The sequence below is a fragment of the Pempheris klunzingeri genome, chromosome 5 (genome assembly GCF_042242105.1).
Source record: "Pempheris klunzingeri isolate RE-2024b chromosome 5, fPemKlu1.hap1, whole genome shotgun sequence".
Classification (NCBI taxonomy): domain Eukaryota; kingdom Metazoa; phylum Chordata; class Actinopteri; order Acropomatiformes; family Pempheridae; genus Pempheris; species Pempheris klunzingeri.
This window is the reverse complement of record NC_092016.1, coordinates 12,115,611-12,128,613: the sequence shown is the minus strand read 5'-3', so window position 1 is coordinate 12,128,613 and position 13,003 is coordinate 12,115,611. Positions and strand designations below refer to the sequence as shown.

Here is a 13,003-nt window from a genome sequence, read left to right as displayed (position 1 = left end):
CCAGAACTGCAAATCCAGTTTCCTAATTCACAGCAATTTTGACAGATTAAGAGGAAATTTGTAGCCAAAGATTCTACCCCAGGATGGGGAAAAAACCCTAATTTAAATGTGAGGTTTCAGAGTTTTGGTGCAGGTATCTAACCAGGGCAATGTAGACAAAACTAACTGCCCATTTTTAAGAGGCTTGACATGTGGGGGGAAAACTATTACTTTATTACACTATGCTAATTTTGAAAGATTGAGGCATTAACTTAATTAGTGGTAAAGATTTAACAATGTGTGAAACTTAGCTTTGATGTTCAAAAAAAAAAAAAAATAAGTTTAACATCAAAACATGGAATCATAACAAGGCTTTATTTAAAACTGAGGAAATTATACTAAACTCGTAAAATACAATCTGAGGTGACAGTCTGAGGGTTTACAGTGAGTAAAACACTGACATAAGACGTCTCAGTGTGCCATTAATAAACCTTTTAAAAGAGCAGCTTAGTACAGATCTACATTAACGCCTGTCCAGCTTCAGTTACACACAATAAAACACCAACCACAATCGTCAGGGTAGAAATCACTCTGCTATAATGACATACACGACTGGCACTCTTACTGTAAACCTTTATACATGTGGCTGGCATTCTTTGACGTTTAACTTAACATTTTTTAAACCATTAAAGTGGATGATGATTACTTAAAATCAACACATTCAGAACTTCATAGTTGCCGTAATTACAATTTAAGTTTAAAAAAAACAACCCTAAGGGACACTTTTTGTTTAGTTTTTTTTTTTAAATTAAGCAAGGATGTGGAATTTATTTTAGATAACCACACTCTATATGTCAAACAAGGAAAGCCACTGACAGGTGTGTCAAACATAATAAGAGCTTTAAAAACATCTACATGATGCTGCATATCGGCCATAATCAGTCCACACGACTCAAGTGACAAAGGATGTTTACCTGACCTCTTTACAAAAAAACAGAAATATCCAGTCCAGCTTCATTCCTGAGGAAGCCAGACAGATATTTAGGGCTTATTGGCCCGTTAGTGGCAAGTTTAAAAAAACCTGCTCAGTGATGTGCCAAAACACAAAACTGGTACACAGAAGTATGTCTGTGTGGAGAAAACTAGTCTTCAATTTTGAGCCATCCTTTTTTATAGTCTATGAGCAGCTCCAAGTAGTACTTCCACTCTGGCTCACTGTCATACTTGACCTCAAATATAGTCTTCAGAGGGTTGGTGTGGGCCTCGTGGATACCCAACACTTCTCCTCTGTACCACACTTCTGATTTATCATCTTCCTCATACAAATGGCGGATCCTCTTTCCCACCAGGTCTGGGTAGTAGAACCTCATGGCCCTGCGAGCCCTCTGGACGGCTGAGCGCAGGACCCAGCGCCTCCTGTGCTCTGCGCTGTGGCAGGCAGACAAGTAGGGACAGTATTTGATCTTATAGAGTGATCTGTGTTTGCTTTTAGAGGAGCTCCTGAGGGGTCTTAAAGCGTGAGGGAAGCTTCCTGTTCTCTGCCAGCTATGGGTTACACTGGGCGTCCCCCTGTGAAGATCCGTCTCGCCGCTCACTTCTCCCTCCCCATCATCACGGGCAGGACCGGCAAACGTCCACGAGTCAGAGACTGCCTGGTAGCGGGCCTTTTTTCTGTTTAAACCTTTGCTCAACATCTTCCTCAGTCTGAGAATCACACCTGAACAGCTGTTGGATCTAGACGGAGATTTAGCTGGTCCAGAGGACCGACTGACGGGCAGGGGACTGGAGGCTTCCTCTGTTTCTGTGGCACTAAGAGATGGCGAAAGCGCATCCAAGGTTAAAGGACACGTCCACGAATTCTCCAAAGTCGTGCTTGGAGGCGTGAAAGACGAATCCTGCTCTGTTTGCTCAAACACACGGTCACTTCGTCTGTCCTCAGTCCCCTCAGCCTGCTGGCCACTCCAGTTTGTATTGCTAAATGCACTCAGCACGCCTCCACTTACAGTCTTGTCTGTGTCATCTGCCTCTCCGTTATCTGACAAACTGTTGTCTTGAAACGCACACCTCGAACTGCTCTTTACCCAGCTTTTCTTTCTATTCCTGTTCAAATCACGCTTTGTTTCCAGGTCCTTTAAACGTCTCTGTGGGTATGACTCAGTGGGTGAGGCTGGCGAGGCTGTGATGTCTGAACAGACAGGAGTCCTGCAGCTGATCGTCTCACAATCTTCATCTTTTTCTCTGTTGGCAGGATGGTCCGTATCTAATCCTGCAACACAGGGATTATAGCAATTAGGAGAGGTAAAAATGAATAAGAAAACATGCCAGATATATAAAAAATTAGGCTTCTGATAAAAAGGGAAGATGAGAGTTTCTAGAATTTATTCAGTGATCAGGGAAACGGCAACATACAAGTGGACGTTCAGGATTTCTGACTCCAAAAAATATAAATAGAATACATGACTGACTTTGTTTCCAGATTGCTCCTAAAAAGCGAGCTAGCAACCACAAAGTCCAACACCTCCGTACAGGTTGACAAATCAATGCTCCCATAGTGCTTACTCAGCGCACAAGAACAATGAAGAGCTATTCTATTAATATCAGCAGACATGGTGATTGCACAGCATGATCTTCCACCATGAAACACCCTTTCAGCACAGATAGAATAGAAGGCCGTGGGAGTAAACACGAAGGCTGGGAAACAGTCAGCTGCTCCGAGGGAAGCTATCAGTCAGGGATAAAACAGCAGCTGAGCAAGAGTAAGACAGGGGAAATGTTCAGATACCAAGTAAGTCAAGTGCTCCCAAACCATGTGAACTGTTAATCGAATTTCCGTTCACTGCTGACATTATTAAGTCCAATTCAGTTAGCGAATGCATGTGCCAAATAAAATAATAACCGTTGAAGGAAAAAGTAAAAGGGTGATTTAAAGGACAAGCCTGGTGATACTCTATATCTTTTGTTGTTGTATATACCGCATGAGTCATAGCCTATCAAGGCCTATTGGTTATTCCTCTCTGCCATAGATTGTTGTCCAAAAAAACTATTTAAAAACAACAAATGAGCTACACCTCTGCAGTGGGTGGCATACTCCTTTATCAAGATGAACATGGGCACTGTAATTTATTCGGCACCGTGCTGGAGCCAAAAATACTCTCTAATGCACCAAATATGCGGCTGAAAATAGTCCTGTTTGAGTGACATTTGCTCAAGACTACAGTGTTCAGTTGTTTTAGGGAATACGGAACCTTTTTTCTAAGAACTGAAACTACACATTTGTGAAAATTGAGCCTTCAGGAGGTTGGTTTTGTTTGTTTCATGGGATTTGTTAACAATAACAAAAATAAAGAATATATATGGACAGTGACCTGTTTTATCATAACACCAATGATTCAGTCCCACTTCCGTCTTTGACTAAACAGCACAGATGTTTTTGAGGGAACTGGTCAGTTGAAAGATGGCGATCACCAGCCTCTGAAAACGTGAACTTGTGCAACAGTTAATCCTCTGCATGTAGCAGACTGTCACTTCCCTCCTCTCAGCCCCCCCCCCCAACCAACACCCTGCCTCACAATCTTTAAGGTCCAATAGCAAAAATCCTGAAGGAAAGTTCACTCTTTCTACAAAGAGCCCAGATGAGCGCCCTTCCCTCCACACACCCATAACAAGTAAAATGTAATCATGCAACTTGTGATTAGTTACAGAAAGTTAGAAGTGTCTTGCTTTCTGATCAGAAAAAACAGTAGTGAGATTGAGGGACAACATAAAAAATAAATATACCTGGACTCTCTTTTGGACATCAGATGAGGTTGATTCTGTAAAAAATAAATGGATTTTATATTGAATATTTATCGTTGACTGCGATTCGTACTTTTCAAAAAGGGCCAATAATGCACAAAATAGGACAACTAAGAGACTGAGGGGAAACCATGATACAGCCAATAGTCACAATATGATTCTTTAAAATAAAACCCATAAGAATCAGTTAATCACACGGTCTACTCAATGGGGATTTCCAGAAATGTGCAAGGACAAGCAGGAAGTACTGTTGTTTTGTTGTTCCTATCACATGGTCAAATGATCAAACCAGAGGTGTTATCTCGAGGAGCGCTTGTCAGCAAAAGATTTTCAGTACATGGAACCAGCATTTTGCTGTCTGTCTGTCTGAAACAGTATCAGGCATTATTTCAATGAGTCTTATGATCCATCATTAGTAACAGCAAGAGCAAATGACACCTAAATCTTACTTTCCACTCATGACTGAGGTGAAAAGTTTATGGCTACCTGACCCAGAGAGTGCTATAAGTGACATAGGCAGCCTGGGGTAATGCATAACTGACTAAATGAACTGGAATCTGAATGCTGAAGAATTGCTGCAGGTATAGGAAAAATCAGCTGTGTAATATTTTTTTTTTTTTTAAAAAAAGGTCCAGTTTATGTCTCCACACCCCTTACATAAATGCCCACTATTCACTTATTTCTTGTCTCCTTCATGAACATTTGTTTACTTCAGTGTTGGTCAAATAAGTAGGTGCGTCCAATTTACACAAGTGTAAATTGTGTAAATGTAATTTGTCTGGCTTGATGATACCAAAAAAGACAAAATCCACTAATACCATCCCAGAGACACATTCATTTAGAAAACACACTGGAATGTTTTAAGGACTAAAACAAGATGTTTGTCACCAACTGCTTAACTCATTTCCTTCCTTTCTTCACTTCAGTTTACTACACGCATGCATTACATTACCTCAGTAACTCTAAAGTGAACGTGCACTCACCCAGATGTTTGCAGACACAGGTGTAATACAAAAGGTTGAACACATCGGCGTAGATGTCTGGCAGGTGTTTGAGGGACATCAGCCTCCTGAGCCTTGACGAACAGGCTCGTTTATGAAGCTGGATGAGGATCTTTTCTTCAGAGAGCGTGGTGGGCCGCAGCTCCACTTTGTGCTCCTGCAGGACCTGATCGATGAAGCCGCCCTGGACCGTCGGAAACAGCAGCTCCTTCGTCACCAACATGGGGAGGAACACCGCCCCGGTCCGCATGACGTGTGGAAAAGGACAGCGATCCTGAGCGGTGTACTCTCTCAACCTCTCCAGGAGCTTGTGGAGCGCTGACTTCATCTCCTCATTGAGCCACACCTCTCTGGCTTTTACCCCCAACAAGCAGGACACTTTCTGGACTTTGGTCGAAGGAGATGCCGGTTCAGTCACTTCCAACTGAGACAACCAGCTTCTGAGATCCTGCTCTGAAGAGGCTTTCACAGATTTAGATAGTAGCTTGCAGAGGGTGTGGTGCAATTCAAAGAAGTGCTTGCGGACTGGCATTTGGAGCTCTGGTTTTGGAGTAAATTCAGTCAGCGGCTGTTCGGGTGGCTTCTCCTCGGGTGGGACTGGGCTAGAGTGCTTTCTATCACGGAAAAGGATTTTGTAGGTGGAAAGTTTCAGACACTGGGGAGGAATGTTTTTGAAATTTATCTTGTGCTCAGGTGGTTGAGGTGGAGGAATGGATTTCGGTGGTAGGGCAACCACCTGTTCGTGCAATGTGCATGTATCACCCTGAGAAGATGAGTTTGTCTGTGCAGTCACCTCAACAGGTTTGGACTCTTCTGAAGGCTCATTTTCATCTCCTAATGAGGGTTTACTTTCAAGTTCATCAGGTTCACATTTCTTTATCACCAACATGGACCCACTGCTAGATGAACTCTCTTCAGACTCTTTTTTGATTACTTTGCTGCAGTCTCTCTGACTAAGAGAGCTGTCTGTGTCTGATAAATCAACTTTTTCCACTTTAATTTTTTTGGGTTCAAAGATTTCCACAACGGGCTTCTCTGTTGGAGAACCTGCACAGATTTCTTTGGAAACTAGACAGACAACAGGCTGCTCTTCATCTCGATCTGCTTTTTTCTCTTTGATGTCTGGCTTGGTTTTGTCCTCACCGTGCTCAGATGACTGGACAGTCCTCTGCGGTACTCTGCCTGGAAATAACACTCCAGAGGCCTGCAGATATACTTGGTAAGGTGCCAGACTGAACACATTGTCAATAACCGGCATAGGCGGAGAGTCCGCCTTATTTTTTATTTGTTCATTTTCCATTTCCACCTTTCGTTGTTTCTTAACGAGATCCACTTCATATAAATCCCTATCCTCTTCTTTTATTTTGATGGGTGAAGATGAGTGAGAAAAACTTCTCTTCAGACACCTTTTAAGAATTGTTCCTGAACTGGAAACAGGGTCATTGTCTTTATTTCCTGGTGCAACAGCGGGGGAATAAATCCTTTTTCCGACATTTGCACTATTTGCTGTGTGGATCTGACCTGAGCTGTGATGGAGTGACTGAGGCTGCCAAGGGGAAACAGGAAAGCTTTTTGGCTGTTTCGGGCACTTAACCTGGGTTTCACAGGAGGAATGATCCAGGAGTCTGTCCATGCTCAGGCCATTTGGGGGAAGGACAGGTCGGTCTATGTGCAGGCTGGTGACCGGGGGGCAAAACCTGTTCATTGGTATGCTTGATGGTAAGACTCCAGGTTGGCCTGTCCCTCTAGGAGAACTGGTTTGGTTCACATATAGGAATGGTGAGCTTGTCCTTGACTGGTCAACATGCAGGCTGGCTGGTTTTTCCTTATGTAGGTTTTTTGCAGAGGCCATCGGGTGATCCATGTATTGGATGGATGGGGATACGTTTATGCGACTGGAGTGCAAGCTTGGTGATGCATATTGCCTTTTTAATGGGGCTCTGATTTGGCTTGCATTTAAATGAAATCTAGGAACTGCATAACATGAATAGTCAAACCCCCGCATAAAGGGATGATTTGGCAATGTTTCAGGGCTCGGCAAAGGCAAAGGAATTTCACCATGAAACAACTGAGGCACTATGTAATGCTCCCGGGGGTTTGGGATTGTGTGTTTGAGAATAACAGGGACATCCTCTCTCTGCTTACTGCCAATATCTTTACACTGTGTCCTGTTTTCTACCTCCACATTTGCCTGGGGGTAGTAAAACATCGTGTGCTGTGTTAGCTGGCCATATTTGGACATGGGAGAATGTTCCTGATAAACCTCTGAGGTCATATGCTCATATGTAGGATGGGAGGGGTATAAGCTAGGGTAGCTTCTGGGGGAAGTCTGTAAACGCTGGCTCTGCTCACTTAAAGAACCAAACAGTGTGCGAGTCGGAGTGCAGGGGTAACTGCTGTAGTTTGGCTCAATCACAGCAGGCAAAGTCCTTGCTCTACCTGGGCTGTATGTGTCCAGAGTCAGCCTTTTCATTGGCTCTGCACTGGACTCAAACTGTAAACCTCTCTGTTGGAGCAGTGCATCTTGTGCTTTCCTCTGGACGGGCGGTCTTTCAGTGTAGTGAGCATCAGTTTGCATCCAATCATGCTCATATACAGTGTTTGGTATTCTTGGAGAGCCGTGATCCACACTGTACCGTTGCCCTATCACACAACCCAGTTCATTACAGCAGGGGTTATGTCCATAAATTGGCTTAGGAATTGCTAAATAGACAGAGTTTTCAGGTGGGGGAGATGAATCCTCACCTACAGTATTTTGTTTTCTAACAGCCACTGATGTAGCAGCTGTAGGATTGCTGATCCCAGGACTCTTAGTGTATAAAGTAAAGCCCTGTTTTACTGGGGCGTGATGCAGAGAGGAAGACTGAGAATGGCCTTCCTCTGACGAATTGCTGTCTTGCCTATAAATTAGGTGGTTTTGTCCCTCCATGCCAGAGAGGTGACTCACTGGACTTCTGGCATCCAACAGAGAGGTCTTAGACTTGCTCCAAGGAGTGAATCCGGCTGTGTCCTGTCCTCTGGGGTCATATGTAAAGTAGGCCCCACTGTACGGCAGCGTCTGCTTACCCCGGAAGTCAGACATGTTTTGCGGTTTTGGCAGTCCTGTGGATGCTATGGTCCCGTCGAATAATGGCATCTTGCTTCGATGCACTGGGTCAATGAGGGTCTGCATCGGCTGGCTGCTCATCATGTAGTAACTTTGTTATGAGAGTGCAATGATGTGGCTCCAGACCTGAGGATATGAAAACAGACACCGACATTCATTATTCAATGCCTATGCAAGATTAGTTCAAGGTATTCACCTCAGACAGGACAGCAGGATACAAAGCAGAACAATAAACCCTCTTAGAGGAGTCATCATTTTAGAATCAATCAATCTTTATTTATATCGCGCCAATTCATAACGACTGTTATCTAAAGATGCTATCCATAAAAAGCAGGTCTAGACCGATTCAAGAATTCAAAATTAAGGATTCAAGAATCCCCACATGAGCAAGCATCAGGCAACAGTGGCAGGGAAAATCTCCCCAACAACAACATAGCTTGAGGCATTTTCTCAGCCTTAACAAATCTTGTGGCTCATCACATGTATATCACATACACCCTCATCAGCCGACGCACGGTGGTGAAAGCAACAAGTGGCAATGACGTTACGATCTTAGGAAGATGGGAGGATGATTCCCAGCTTAACGCTGATGCAACGCATATTAGGCAAAGGCTGAGAACGAGAACACTTTCCTACAGACAGCTAAGTTGCCACATGTTGCAATACACAAATCAGCTCTCACCTGGCAGCCGCCCAGCATTACCAGTTATGCCGGGAATATAATATCTATGAGTGACTGAAAGTGGTCTTCACTTCAGTGCCATTGTGAACATTACAATGAATTGCTGTAACACTGTATTTGAGTCCTATTTGACATGTTATGTGTAGTGGCAAATCTAATTTCATGTGATTCCAAAGGGCTGTACAATATTGTAATTGCAAACCAACATCTTGCCTTTTATAGTGCGTCTTCATACCGCTTGCAACTGTGAAGAACCTTTACCGAACTCTTAAACTTTAGCTGAACCTTTTCCTGTTGCAGTGCTTTTGTTAGAGTGTCTTATACAGGCCGGTATGTCAGCTGTAACTCATCCCAGTCTCCTCATGATCACATAAAGGCCTCATGTATTTCAGTTGTTCCTTGGGTAAGGTGGGACTTCCTCAACAGAAAAGGGATGGGGGGGGGATTGTCCTGAGATGGACAAGTGAAACTCAGCGCTCATGCCTCAGAAATCACAGATTAAAGAGATGTACTTTGAACAAAGACTTGATCATTGCCTTAATGTATATATAAGACACTGTTAATGGTTTTCCCTTTGTCGACTCCTGTACAGATTCTGTGTGACTGAATCGGATTTGATCTTCTTGCATGCAAAAGTTTGAATAAACTAAAGACAAGTTTTGTCAGATTTCTTCATTTTGTTCAGATTTCCATCACATTGTGGCCGTGCTGCAGCTCATTTCAGATGTCCGTATATGTCATCACCTTCACATCGCAGAGCTTCAGCTTCTCACTTTTACCAAACCAGAACTTATGATTTAATCTGACTTTTAATCTTGTGTCCATGTCCTGAGACCCAACACTACAGTGAACTGTGAGGTTTCTTTTCTATGCTTCATTACCACAAACCCTAAGTCACACCATAGTTCATTTTCCATACACTTCTCCAATACAGTGCCGCAACGAACAATTATTTTCCTTTTGAGTTAATGCACGGGTTATTTTATCAGTTCATTACAGTTTTGTTTAACCAACCATTCAAAGCCTGACAAATATCACAAAACACAAGAGCAGCTGGATTCAGTGAATGCTTGGACGAGTTAATAAAATGATAATCAAAATAGTTGCTGAAGAATTTCCTGATGTTAAACTAAGCAATTAATCAACAAATCAAAGTCCAAAATTACTAAATACTTCTATGGAACACCTAGAAGAACACCTGTAACTTTTCTGAAGAAAGACACAGAAGTGTACACTCAGTATTTTCTGATGTTTCCTCTACTGTTCTTCCCCTGGAGCGCTGTGTCAGATAACGCACCATGTGTTGGGTTCCTGAGAGCTTGTGATCGATAAACAGAAGAACTTATAGAAAACTGTGCACATGTCAAGTCTGGAAAACCGGGAAGGTGTGTGTTTTTAAAATAGATTTTGTCAGATATTTGCCGTCACAACCAATCTCCAAATACTCCACTCACTGATCTGCTGATCCCTTTGTAAACTGTGAGTTCAGTGTATGAGGAAAAGAAAGCTGACCGCATCACGTGATGAATTCATAACTCTATCACACAAGTATCTGCAAAACAGGATGAATTATCATTGTTCTACGCACCAGTGGAAAGTCTTCTCCGTTTTACTTTTATGTTTCACCTTTCCAGTTTTCCGTAGTGCAAAACATCCCTGCTGTCCTTCGACAGGCAGCCAAATTCAGAGCAAAACATCTGCCAGTATGTGCTGAAACAGCTGCATCAGATCCAATAAACACACACATGTAGCAAACCCTGTGATGAAGGTGGAGGGCCACATGAAGACCTGTCAGATGTTTATCAGTCCATCCTGTTGACACCTTTCAGAGAAGCGCAGGCTTGTCTCTGGCCTGTGCAGCTTTGAGAAATGTGGTTTATACCATTGGAGGAAACTGCTCAGAGCTGTTTCCAACGGACTGAAAGCCGCACACGTGTGTGTGTGTGTGTGTGTGTGTGTGTGTGATCTGAAGGGAAAGGGTGATGTTAAAGTGTGACTTCCGAAAGCAAACCGCCCAAACAGACAGAGCCTCAAAACCACGTGGGATAAAGGTGAGAAGACTGTAAATACATTTTTAAAAAATTTAAAATCACATCTCACATAATTCATTTACCTGTCAGGTCACAACAAGCTCGATCATGGCAGCGAGTTCACTTAACTTAAAAAAAAAAAAATAGTCGTTTCCTCGTTCCTTGAATTGCTCTCAAAGTAACCAATAAAAAAGTGACTCAGTCCACACACAGAAAAAAAAACCAGAACTTAAACTGCGTAAAAGTTCCTCCTCAGCTTCTTCTTACAGGCAGGGAAGTTGCAGCTTTTGAGGCGCATTTTTTCTGACCCGGGGGGTGCTGGGGGGGGGGGGGTGCTACATGAAAACACATGCGCTTTTTGTCGTGTCTACACGAACAGTGTGCTTTCATTAACAGGACGCAAATAATATGAAAATAACATTCGCGGGAGAGCTCGATCACAGTGCGAGTCATTTCCATACAGGCCGCCAAAGCGACGTAAACCACGGCAAAACTAAAACCGCACCGTGGGCTAAAAGCACAGTTTCTGACACTTACACAACGATGCATTGCATTGGCTACATGAAATAGTTTCACAATCTGTCATGCTTTCTCAGAAGATAGGTTGCACTCGTGCGCCTGCCAAATCAAACAGCAGGTCATGTGTTTCGCAATCTGTAAAATAATCCACGGTTATTTGGAGGATTAAACAGTGAGCGCGTTTTCTTACCTCGCCGCTGTGATGACAGTGAATGATTCCCACAAACACTCCATGAAACACAACTTCTGAGAAGAAGAAGAAGGGAAAAAAAAAAAAGATGGGGAAAGTCTCTTCTTTGCTGGTGGACTCGGTCCGTTCGGATGCGCCCAAAAAAAATCCCCACGAAATGAAGTGAAGGCCTGCCAAAAGGTTTGAGCGGCTCGCCCGAGGTCCACGCGGCTTTTGGAGAAGTTAACAAACTGAAGAAAAGACAAAAGGGAGGAGGATGGTCTTTGATCAATAGGCGGAGTCACACCCTCTGTCTATCCACTGCTTGTTTTCTGCACATATGATGTTTTCCCGCAGGTTACCTTATCATTTTATTGGCTGTAGCCAAACGCCCGTCTGCCAGCTGGTGGCAGATGCCACCTAAAATGAACTCGTGTTTTTATTCAGTCGTTAATAGATTACACAAGTGTGTGCTATTGATTTCTCATGCCTGAAATTTCACTCCATTCTTTGTTGTTCACAAACTAGAGTTTAGTCCCTACAGTGCAGGTTATTCCATGAGTGTGTGTGTGTGTGTGTGTGTGTGTGTGTGTGTGGAGGGGGGGTCACCAGGAAAGAAAGAGTAAATCTGATAGCTGTGTTATCTCTAGTATGGAAATCAGCTGTCTTTTTGCATGCTTCACTTTCCATCTTTGTTGCTTTTTTTGGAACCCCTGACCTAGATTAAGTTTACAACTAAGTGGACGAAACCCAAAATCAACCTAGAGTCACTCTGCAGAGCTTCTGAAAGCACAAAAAAGTCATTTTCAAGGCATATTCAAGTATTTCTCTTAATAAAAATACGGTGGTTAGTGCTCTTTATTAGACTGCTGAAGTCCCATGCAGGTACAGTGCTGTGTCCAGACTGCAATGGGTGCACGCAGCCTCCTCAGAAAAGTAAGACCTCTAATGAGGCGCAGAACAAAGGAGTTAAGGATGCCGTGTTACCTTCTATGGACAAAATACTGCTGAGAAGAAAGGCTTTGGCACAGAATCACCATGCGTTGACCTCATCCTAATGTAGTTAATGATTGACTATATTTGACCAGAGTTAAGCTAAAGTTAAATCAGGTCAGCCATTACCTCAGCCAGACATTTGTCATTAAGTACATCCCACATTTTACCTGTGGCTCCATAAGTCTTGACATACACATATAAAACTTAATGAACTGAAACTCTAATGGTTTCGGTATCAGTGCTAAAGTAGTAGTTTGATTCAGCAGCATGCCCGTGGCTTTAATAAGATCATTATGGTGAGATACAGGCAACCCGACAGCATTGCAAACCTAAATTCTTCCGCTTGCTTGATTTGCCCTCTGACTGAGTTAATTTCTTGTTGCACTTGCATCATACCAGTCTCTCCTCACCTGTGAGTTGGAGTCTAATTTGCGCGTCCCGTGGGCCTGCCACAGTTTAGTCTAGACAAGTTGGTGGCTTCCATCAGGCGCTGTGGCCTCGCAGGTAAAGAGATGCTCGTCAGGGGGTTTGACTGAGGAGAGAAGGCAGGGACTTTTCCCCACAGAGTGCTTTCACATCTCCCCCATTTCCAGTTTCCATGGCATTACAGCCTAAGGCTAACCAACACACAGCATCAGGGGGCTAACAGTGAGCCATATGGGCATAGCAACACAAATCTAGAAACATAAGAGGCAAACGTGATGCATTAAACACAGACACGAGTTA

At 43.3% G+C, this 13,003-nt stretch overlaps 1 protein-coding gene across 1 annotated transcript; it reads right to left on the bottom strand.

The window, feature by feature from the left end:
- Positions 1–335: 335 nt before the first annotated feature.
- On the bottom strand, positions 336–11,386 carry c5h15orf39 (chromosome 5 C15orf39 homolog). The gene is made up of 3 exons (XM_070830917.1): positions 11,303–11,386; positions 4,758–8,007; positions 336–2,245 (listed from the first exon to the last, which is right to left on the bottom strand). The coding sequence occupies exons 2-3, from the start codon at positions 7,963–7,965 to the stop codon at positions 1,122–1,124; spliced, it is 4,332 nt and encodes a 1,443-aa protein (XP_070687018.1). The 5' UTR covers positions 7,966–8,007; positions 11,303–11,386; the 3' UTR covers positions 336–1,121.
- Between the last annotated feature and the right edge of the window lie 1,617 nt (positions 11,387–13,003).

Bases quoted from the DNA above. Each gene is read 5' to 3' on its own strand.
- c5h15orf39 (XM_070830917.1), bottom strand. From the start codon at position 7,965: ATGATGAGCAGCCAGCCGATGCAGACCCTCATTGACCCAGTGCATCGA. The intron at 2,246-4,757 runs GTGAGTGCACGT...CCTGTGTTGCAG, and splicing joins CTGTGTCTGCAAACATCTGG to GATTAGATACGGACCATCCT.